The sequence below is a fragment of the Phoca vitulina genome, unplaced genomic scaffold (assembly GCF_004348235.1).
Source record: "Phoca vitulina isolate PV1807 unplaced genomic scaffold, GSC_HSeal_1.0 scaffold4, whole genome shotgun sequence".
Lineage (NCBI taxonomy): Eukaryota > Metazoa > Chordata > Mammalia > Carnivora > Phocidae > Phoca > Phoca vitulina.
In genome coordinates, this window is record NW_022589707.1 from 46,327,694 (window position 1) to 46,338,862 (window position 11,169).

At 38.3% G+C, this 11,169-nt stretch overlaps 1 protein-coding gene across 1 annotated transcript in view; it reads right to left on the bottom strand.

Moving 5' to 3' along the window:
* SP4 (Sp4 transcription factor) overlaps nucleotides 1–10,879 on the bottom strand; it is an 87,579-nt gene extending 76,700 nt beyond the window's left edge. Inside the window, exons 1-3 of the mRNA XM_032401962.1 lie at nucleotides 10,654–10,879; nucleotides 10,110–10,240; nucleotides 8,046–9,600 (exon numbers count right to left, since the gene is read on the bottom strand). Of these exons, the coding sequence (XP_032257853.1) occupies nucleotides 8,046–9,600; nucleotides 10,110–10,240; nucleotides 10,654–10,660 (1,693 nt within the window). The 5' untranslated portion in view covers nucleotides 10,661–10,879. The remainder of the gene's footprint in view (nucleotides 1–8,045; nucleotides 9,601–10,109; nucleotides 10,241–10,653) is intronic.
* Between the last annotated feature and the right edge of the window lie 290 nt (nucleotides 10,880–11,169).

Sequence of the window (11,169 nt, forward strand, 5' to 3'; positions counted from 1 at the left end):
CTACTTGAACCGCACCTCTCTGATAAAGCAGATAGTCCCTACTCCTAACTGTATTACCATACCTAAGGAAAAGAGAACCTTCATATATCTCAGTTAATACTCTTTCTATTTAAAAGGGTCTCGAGTCTCAAATGACTTTTTTTAAGCCTTTCTCCTTTTTATTTTAGCAATGGATTGTGGAAAACTGTGATTTTATCTTGATGTGAAAATACAATGCATGGTGATCTTGCCTGATGGGTTTAGTATTTTCTGCATAATTTTTTTAAAAACACCTATATGCTACATATTCTGCACCAAAAAGAAAGAGATATTGGATCTGTTTATTCCAAGGAGTAAATTCACAAATTCAAAGCTGTGAGTGCTTCCAGAGTTTGAACTCTGTAAGAATCCTAGATTTTCCAAATGTTCTCCAATTTCACTAAAGAAAAAGTAATCACATTGTTCATACTAAAGTGACAGTATCAGAAACATAACTAAACATGGTTAAAGAGCTACTGAGATAAAATATCTTAACTAGAAATCAATGTTGGACAATGAAATGTATGTTTAAAATACTAATGCTTTGGTAGTTACCAAATAAAAGTGCAAGTAACATAGAAAAATAGCATCTAAGAGTGCAGTAAGTCTAACAAATACTGAAGAACAGAAATCTATTTATGAATTAAATTATTATACTTATTACTTAATAGAATTCACCTTAATTATACTCCAAGAAAAACTGTAAATGTGACCCTCAAAATCCCCACCCCCCAATCCGTAAATATTTGGTCAGTCATTAAGTTTAACTAAGACAGAGAACTCTCACCATATGCTGGATGGAAATACCCAGAATAGGACCATATAATCAAATATTCATAGAATCTTCAATTTTAGATTAGAAGACTTACAGTTTACCTAATCAAACTTTCTGTACAAGAAATTCTTCTACATTCTGCATTGTCTCTGCGAGATGGACATCCAGCCTCTAATACAGGAAGAGCACTACTCTCTGAAACAAACCATTCCAGTATTTTACAGCACTAGTCCCTGTATGTAAATATACATATTCTATTGGCTTCCCAGGGCCAAGCAAAACAGATTTAAAAAAAAAAAAAAGCCAAAGACAGTGGTCACACCTTCTCTTGTTTTAACAATAAAACCCCCCACTCTTTAATTATTGCTAATGAAATGTTTTCCACACTCTGCATCTCAGCAATCCCTCCTGATATGCTTGCCAGTTTGTCAGTGTCTCATTTAAAATGTGCCACACCTAGCAATGCATACAATATTGCAGAAATGGTCTGACAAACACAAAATAAAGGAGGAGCTTTACTCTACTTAGTTCATATTAAGCCAATAAATCCCAAATCACCTTCACATGTCCTGCTGCCAACCTAGGTTTTTCATCTTGTGGGTATACGATTTCCCCTACCCCTTTAAACAGAGGATCTATTGTATTTATCTTGATAATTCTGACCCAGCATTCCAGAGTATTAAGATCACTTTGAATCTCAAATCTATCCCCATCATAATTATTAGCAAAGTCTCCCAGCTTTGCCTCACCTTTAAATTAATTAAATAGGCCATCTTTCACTATAGTATTTGTAAAAAATATTCAACAGGACTATATCAAGGATAGAACCTTATGCAATACCACCACCGACTTCCACTGAAGTAGACAATCATTTTTCATGTAATTGAGCAACCAGGTATGGGCCTTTAAAGAAATCATGACTACCAACGCTGATATCAAAATACATTGTGGCGACATTATTTCTTTTCTATACTCACCTGGACACCCTACAGGAAGAATACATAAACCTAGTTTCTTAGTGAACCCATACGGGTTCCCAGTGATCCCTGAATTCTTTTTTAAATGCTCAGAAGCCAACTACTGGATAATCCACTCAGGGACTCTGTTAAAGATGTTATCAAACTCATCTGTCTGCAATATAGGATGTTTTCAGAAAGTGAGGTACTTAATTCATGCTCAATTCTTCCATGCTGTGTAACTTTTAAGTTATTTATACTGGCCTGAAACTGAATTTGAAAGTTCCTTCAGACCCGAGGATGGCATTTATCTGGATCATTCTGACTTCCAAAAAGCAACTAAATGTCCCTTATCTTCTCACTTACCTTGAACAAAGAATCTCAGTGAATTACAGCCATAGTCATTTCAGCTAGAAGTGCATTTTCCTTGCTGGTTAACAGAGGCACAGTAGAGTATCTCTGTCTTTTCTTCATATTGCACCATTTTGCTCAAGCAGTAAGTGTCTTTTGCTGTGATCTGAAGCCTTATGAGTTGTTTAGAATTATTTTAAAAGCCTACTTTATTATGAGTTTCTGCTTTCCTGACATTATTCTTAAAATGTCAAGCTGCTCTTGGTTTTCATTCTTAATCCTATGTCCTTCCTTCTACCTTCCACGTATAGTATTTTAAAATGTGAGTTTAACACAGAGATCTCCATGCAGCCACAAGAGTTTCTATTCACCGTTTCTTTTACCACTTTTAGTCATAATTGTCTGTCAGTGCCACAGAATGTTAGGACTAGAACAAACTTTAACTGCATAGTCAGCATTTCAATTTTCAAAACCACCTACCCTTTATGGGATGTAAGGACAGATCAGACACAAAAGGGTGAAAAATAGCCTTTACCTGTGAACTCATCCTTTTACCTTATGTCTCCTGAACAAAAACCTCAGAATCACAGATGATTTTAAATCATGGTTCTACCACTTACTGGAGGGCAAACTTTCTTAAATTAAAGCTCATGAGGCTATCTGTAAAATAGGCACAATAAGACCATCTAACAAAGATATTATGGGTTTTAATGAGATAACATAAAAAATACCTATCTTAGCACCTAACACAGTAAGGTAAACAATAAATGTTTTCTTCCTCCACAAGTCTCATTAAAAAAAAAAAAAACCATTTCTAAATATAGTTTGAGAAAAGATACAGTATCTGGACAGCCTAATGATTTGCTTACCTACATACAGAATGTACTAATCTCATTAAGTTCTAAATTTGCTCTTTTAAGGACAAAATAATACCACTAAGATTCCACCATTAAACTCAATAACAAGGAGACCTAGGGAATTGTGCTTTTACCAACACTATATTCAGTATACTAAAGCTGAATATCCAATGACAACAGACACAATCCATCTGGAGAAGACCAAGTCAAGCTACTCTCCCTGTCTGGTCCCTAAACTTCAACTACATGTACTCATTTACTAGCAAAAGATTTGGGTAACAAAGCCAGCAATAGAGCAGAAAGACAACTGGAGCGCCAGTCAAGATTCCAGTCCTCACTCTGCCAAAATGTACAAGAAATTCATCTTTCTGGGCTTCAGTTTCTTCATTTTTAAAAATACCACTAAGGAATGAGGGAGAGGGAGAGACACTCAATTATATTTAAATTACATTAGTTAACTACAATTTCATTAGGCCTTTATTACATACATAAGCAATTTGTGGTTCAACAGGTTTCCCTTTGCCACAATCTGCTCATTCATTAGGTAGCAAACTGACAGGCATTATGAACATCCAATCTTAAAGTACAGAAGAGCTCACATGTCCCCCCTCAATTATTACTATGTCATCCCCAAGTACTTCATGTAGCACTCTAGAACCTCTTACCCATATTTCTGCTCTCACTTGTAACAGAAAGATACAAAATTCCTTTATAAATACTTCAGCAACGATACCAAAAGGCTACAACTGGTGAGTGACAACCTCAAAGATCCTTTCAAACTAGAATTCGATCATCCTGTAAATCCATATTATTTCTTTAAGATCTATGTATGGCACTTTCCCATCTTCCTTCTTAATCAAGCTTCCTTCTTTTTCCTCTCCAACTTGCTTTTATGCCTGCTCCAATATTAAGTATTACTTATTATATGTTCCCTGATTCAGATTCAAAAAACAGATAATTAAAATTATTTTCCCTTGCGCCCCTCTCTATCCTGAAATCCTTCTCAAAGATGCCCTCTAAAAATTAATGTGGCTTTACAACGGATATGTTTTCGTCTTCCATGAAAAACTTAAAAATTAGTAATGATACTGTTATGTCATCACCAACAAATCTTAAAGGTCATGCTATACATCATCTAATGGGTAAAACCAACTTGGTAATTCAGAACCTAAATTACTTGTACAGCGTACAAGATATAAGTTCCTCATAACAAATTCAATATGTAATAAACAGTACTATAAGATTTTAGAGAAATAAAATTACAAGAGCAAACTGACTTTAAAAAAAAAATTACCAAACACCGGAGGCATTTGTATAGTTACACACACAAATGCGTGCATATGTTTATATATCTGTATATATGTATGATACATGTATCTTATTTTAAGATGCCTAAAAAAATCCAAATTAACAGAACATATATAGCTAAAAAAAATCATATTTGTATTAAAATTCAAGTCAATTTCTACTTTTAGCAGCTCTGTAAAAAAGTTTGGTGTAAGAAGTTGATTCTACTAGTTAGGTTTCTAAATTAAATATGTCAATTATTTTGTTTGGCCCCCATTTTCCCTAAATACAAATGTCAATTATTTTGTTTGGCCCCCATTTTCCCTAATTATGAAGAACTGGCCTTCCCATTCCTGATTCTGCTACATCCCCAGGTTTCATACTTTAAATCCCCCCAAAAGTAAAGGAAGGTTTGACAGTCAAGTTCTTGAAGGGCGACCAACATCTTTTGAGTTTGAACTTCCTTTGTGTAGGAATTAGCCTAATAATGTGAACTGGCATTAAAATGAAAAAAAGAAATACCCATCCATCAAGCAAAAACATGACCTGTTACAACAGATGGATGATTAAGGCCAAAACCAAATCAAATCCCCAGTCAATGCAAGTTAATTACAGATTTAGATATCAATGGTCCCTACATGTTCTAAATTTTTTAACTAAGGAGATGTAACTCCTAAAGTTCATTTTATCTAAGGCTCGTTGGCTACCTGAGTACACTGTGCAAACAGGTAGTTCTCTTAGAGCAAAAATCTTACTTTCGTCACTTAGTTAAAACAAAGGATGTTCTTAAACCAGCAGTACGATGTTACCTTTGTTGTTAAAAAGGGAATTCTGCTTTTCCTTCCGTCAAAGTCAAACTCACAATTCCAACAAGAAATAAACACTAAGTATGTAGGGGGAACATGTACTTAGTTCATACTACAATTCCAACTAATTAAATGCTAGATACTCAGCCTGGAAGTCAGGATTCTGAGAGGAGACCAAACCACAGAAACACATTATGCTGAATTCATTATCATGGAAAGAGATTCCCCCTGGGTTGTCACTAACATTCTCATTTCATAAAATCAAGTATGAAGCTCCCTAGCTTCAAGAACTGGTTTCATTTGATTACCATATAAATTTTTTTTTTCCTATCATCCAGACTCTTCCCATGTCTCTTGAAGAGTGACACGAGGATGGCTGATAACTTTTAGCCCGTTGTTATTGAGCTAGTCATTACATTCTGTCAAAGCCAACTATTAATTTTTTCAAGCCTAGTAATAGTTGTCATAAATATTTAGAGCAAAAATTTTCCCATTAATTAAACAAAATTAAATAATACAATTTAGGTGGAAGGAACAGATACATGGAATAATTAAAAAGTACCAAAAGGTGGGGATAAAAAGTAAAAGATCAGAACTTACGGGGTTCATTTATAAAAGGGATATATGTGCACTATATATCTAGGCCCAGATTAATTGCACTGACTTGTAGAAGTTAGTACAATTCTGGGCTTTATAACATGGCTATCTTCTTAAAATGATTGAGCGTATCTATTAAAACATAAACTCTTTAACATCAACGAAATTTTAAATCTTTGGTTTCAGGAGAAAAAAAATCCAACTTGGTAAAGTTTAAATTTCCTGATACACTTAAGTGATACCCAAATCATGTAAACTCCTTAAATAATAAAAAAAAAAAAATTAGCTCTGAAAATGAAGACTAAACATACCTTTTGGGATTGCTCAGCATGTGGCTAGTCAAAATATGCTTGTGAAATAAAAACTCTAAGTTCTCTCTGCCATCAAAATCCATTCCATGAGGCACACATGAACTAGCTCCAACACCCATCTGCTTCCATATTTTGCTTTACGGTTCACTACTGATGTCTAGATCCTTGATTCTCAAATTTCAATGAGATTTAGAATGACCTGGAAAGTTTATTTGAAAAGCAAATTCCTTGACCACACCCCCAAAAGTTATAGTTCCAGAAAGTGGATCCTGCCTTCCTAATAATGCATCATTCAAGTAAATCTGAGTTAGGTAGTCAGAAGACCACACTCTTATCAATGACTTGCTCTCACAATGGGTAAGGTGGAAACTCGGGGTTGTAACTGATACCAATTACAGTACAGAAGAATTAACTATTCCTAACCTAAATTATAACTCATTCAATTCTCTTAATCATAATTCACTAACTAATGCTTAAAAGGCAAATCAAAATGTAACTAAAGTAACTTTTGATAATGCAAGCTGTCATTCAACCCATCAAAAAAAGACATTTTTCATTAATACTTAAGATGTTGTCAATTTTTAGGAAAAGAGTATGAACAAAGCAAGCATGCTATGGATTGTAATCCAGAGAAATACTTATATAATTGTGCTGCAATAGCTTTAGGGGAGAAAAGTACCACACTCAAAATACTTTGATTAGGTTACTGTGCTGTCAATACAGAAGCCACTAATCACATGTGGCTATTTAAATTGAAATTAAATAAATTAAAAATTCAGTTCCTCAGTTGCACTAGCCACATTTTAAACACTCAATAGCTGCACATGGCTAACACACTGGATAGGATATACCACACTTCATCATCACAGAAAATTCTACTGGATAGGTCTGGTTTAGAGGTAATGGGCATCTAAATAAAACACATAATCTCTGTTCTTCATCACAGAACTCTATCTGACAACATCCAATTATAAATATATACATCTACTTTAGGTATTAACTGTAAAACAAAAACCCTAGCATAATTTTTCTGAAACCTGTTTCAAGAAAGATCATTAAAAAGTGACGTGCTTATTCATTTCAGATTATCAAAATAAAAATATTTAACTAAACAGATCTGACAGTATCAAAGGCGCTAAAACCACAACTAGGTTTTCACCAAATCAGAATCAGTAAAAAGTGTTTAATTACTAGAAAACAAAGGTATTATTAGGTAAAAAAAAAAGATGAACCAAGAAAATTTAAAATAATAAGACTACTTTTCCAAATACTTCAGAAATCTCCTTATATGCATAACAAACAACCGCTTTATAATTGGTTTTAAAATAACTTTTACTACAATTCAAATTAGCGACATTCTATTTCATTTTTAATTGCTTTTCAACATCTTCACACTAAAAATACCTGAAAATAATATAACAACCATAAGATTTAGGTATAATTTTATATGTAAGTAATTATTCAAAATCCTGGGAAAATCCTGGTTTTAGCAGAAAAACAGACATAAAAATTAATCAATTTGTAACCTACAACTGTATCTCTAAACTGCATCAATATCTAGTTTAAAACACTGTATAATAAAACGCAAAAGCATGAGCAACAAGATACTGAAGCAGAACTTCCAATTTAAGAAAAAGTTAGCCTTATTACAAAGTAGAATTTAAAGTTCAACAGATTCACAACTGTATACTAATTCAGCTTTAAACCTTTCTTTTAAAGAAGATATAAACATCATTTTTATCAGAGTTCTTTCTGAAGAGTTCAAGTGTATTCAAATATGATCTCTAAATTACAGAAGACAATTATGATTCTAATCAGGAAGTTTTGCTCCATGGAAGAATAACTTTTTAAAAGTGTCTAGCAAATTTTACACGGAAAATCTAATATTAAAATGTACAGATGTGAATGGGTCACACTGATGACGATATTCATGGCAGTTAATATAATATTCCTATGATTTTAGATTCCTTATGATTATGTTTATTTCAGAGGTCTACATCAAATCTAAGAGTTAGCAAAGAAAAGCAGTAACTGTTATTAAAAACTACATGAAAGGATCTTACAGAGAAAAGACCATAGTAACTTACCTGCAACACTAGTGATTGTAACTGGAACTCCTTGCACTTGAACACCTGCAGCACCCAGGTTGGCAACACTCACTGTCTGAAGGTTAGGCACTGATGCAAGCTGAGCAGTATTCAAAGTTATTGGGGCACCAGCAACAGCCACAGGAGCAATCTGAGCAAGAGTTGTGCCACCACTTGAAGACACTGGGGTGATGGTTAATTGTTGGGATAACCCAGCATTCTGAACTTGCAAATTTGAAAGACTCTGAATATTCTGAACCTGTACAGTTTGCCAACTGATTTGCCCTGAAGGTGTTAAAGTTGGAGCCCTGATAAGCACCTGAGTCGGATTTACTGCTTGAAGTTGAACATTCTGCAAAGGCTGCTGCTGGATGGTCTGAATTGTCTGCCCTGACTGCAGTTGAAATGACTGCGGTGGAATAGCCTGAATGATCTGTTGCTGAGGCTGTTGGATCTGGATCTGCTGTAAGATAGGTTGGCCTACAATTTGCACCTGCTGAAGAGAATTGGATTGATCCTGTGTATTCTGTATTCCATTAGACTGAAGCTGACTGGAGCTCTGTGCTTCAGACTCAGTAGCAGCAGGTGTTTGAGATTCTTCAATAGTGCGTTCGGAACTACTGGCTGATGTGCTTGCATACTGGCCCGTGTCTGCTGAGCTCACTAATGTGTCACTGCTCGTCAGAGATGTTGAAGCAGTGGTTGTGCAGGTAGTGGAGGAGGAGGGAGATTCCGGCATAGTACTGGCAGAAGCAGTGGTGGTGGTGGGTGTGGAAACTAACTGACTCCCATTGGAAGTCCCACTATCAGTAGTAGTAGCAGGCTGGCCAACCTGTCCAGTCCCTCCTCCAGCAGTCACGTTGTTTATCACTGGCAAAGCTAAAGTCACTCCTCCAATGTTAATTGGTAGGGTTGTTACAACTTGAGCCTGAGTACCAGGAAGGGTCTGTAATTGCAGTGGTATTGAAACACCAGGTCTAATTTGGACTGGAACGGTCTGATTTGCCAGGTTTTGAGCAAGAATATTCCCAGAAGCTGTCCTGTTAGCAGCTGTGAGTATAGCTTGATTATTACCTGCAGAAATGAGCTGAATTTGACCCTGCAAATCCTGTAGAGATGAACTACTAGTTGGATTGATTTGAATTTGCTGGCCTTCCACTGTCTGAAGTTGTGGGATCACTTGGTACTGTACACTACCACTTGGATTTTGTACTTGTATGACTTGAAATTGACCAGGGGTGGAAGAATTACCTGATTTAGTTTTTGTAGGAGATGCACTCCCGTTATTACTGCTGGAAGAACTAGATGAACTAGAAGCTGGCTGAGAAACGTTATTTTCTTTTGAAGCAGGAGGAGTGGAGGCAACAAGTTGCCAAGTGTTTCCAGCAAGTTGTGTTGTTACCAGTTCTAGCTGTTGTGGTTGATTTTGAAGTTGCACCAATCCTTGGCTTGGATCTATAATTATTTGTTGTTGTCCAGTTGCTTGATTTTCACCAGGAGTCCCTATTTTGCTGCAAGTAGCTGCCAGTAAAGCCAGAGGAGAGGGCTGAGAGTCCTACCCAAAATGAGATGGTAAAGGAGAGGGGGGGGGGAAAAAGTGGGCGGATTTAGTGGAGGCCAGTAGTTGGAAGGGGTTTATTTATTTATTTATTTTGACAGCTCTACATTTCAGAACTTACTCAGGAAGTGACAGAAATAAAAAAGAAATAGTAACAAAAGCAGTAAGATAGAAGAATAAGGAAGCAGATACTGTAATATAAAGTTCAAATAAAAGGAAATGTCTAACAAACTTTTCTAAAGTATATTCTCATGAATTCAAAATGCCCTTGGGAAAATACACACCGTTTTCTACTAGTCTGAGTTCCTAATGTAATTTTAAACAACGTTATCCCTCAAACATGTGAAATCTTTATGAATTTACAATTTAACTTCCTCACTCTCAGAAGGATGCTTTGAGTGGATGAACATTTGTATTCTGTTGTTCAGTTCTGGGCAATTAAAGGACAAAACTCCCTCTCTCCCCTAACGTTTCGTGATGAATTTTTTTTATATGTTTGCTTTTACCTGGGAGCCTGAGGTTTTGGGTTTTTTATTGTTATTCTCTGGCTCAGAGGTTTTCCCTCCTTCTGTAGCCATCGCCGCTGCTGCTGCCGCCGCCGCCGCCGCCGCCTCCTCCTCCTCCTCCTTCTTCTGATCTGCAACAAACCCCCCCCCCCAACGACAACAGGTTATTAGGATTATTATTATTCGTCTTCCCCCCTCCTCCTCTCCCCCTCCCCCTGAACATTAATCTCCATAAACCCGCGATCCACGCACACCGGCAGGGGGTGGGGGAGAAGGAGGGAAGGGAGGAGGGGGATATCACAAAACGTGGTTTGAAACCCGACCCATCCGCTCCAGAGCAACACCCAGAAGGTTGTTCTCTCTCAGACATTAAGACAAAACACAACCCTCCTTCCCACCCCCTGATACCCTCCCTTCCTCTCCTCCTCCCCTTAAAGCATCTCAGCGGCCCCGGGGGAGGGGGGAGAACCGAGCAGGGTCTGGGGAGGGAGGGAGGGAGGGAGGGAGGCGGTGAAGGAGACCGAGGGGGGTGGAGAATACGTACCGCTCATCCCGCATTAACAGGACAAACCCTCAGACGGAGACACAGGGATAGAGGTGGGTGGGGGTGGGGGCGAGGCGGGAGGAGAGGCCGGTCCCGCCCGCCCGCGGTGGCTCGGAGGAGGCTGTAGCTGGCACAGGCTCTGCCTCTTTTTCCGCGAATGGCCGCCGCTGGGCTGTGGCGTAGCAGCTCCTCTCTCCGCCCGAGCCCGGCTGACTCGCCCTTGATTGACAGCGGCGGCGCGCGGCGCGGGCGGCGGCGCGGGCCGGGGGCGGGGCCAGGGCGGCGCGAGCCCGGCCGACTCCCCACCCCCCTCGGCCTCTCTCCGCCGGAGCCGCCGACTCTCCACCCCTTCCCCCAGCGGATTGGCCGCCGACCTGCCGGGGGCCGGGGCGCTGGGGCCGCCTCCTCTCCACCCCCTTTCTCGGGGTTAGCCTTTCAGCCGCTTTTCTTTTCCTCCGTTGGCTTCTCCGGTGCTCCTTCTCTCGGCGTTCTAGCTCAGGCTCGCTGCCGGTAGGC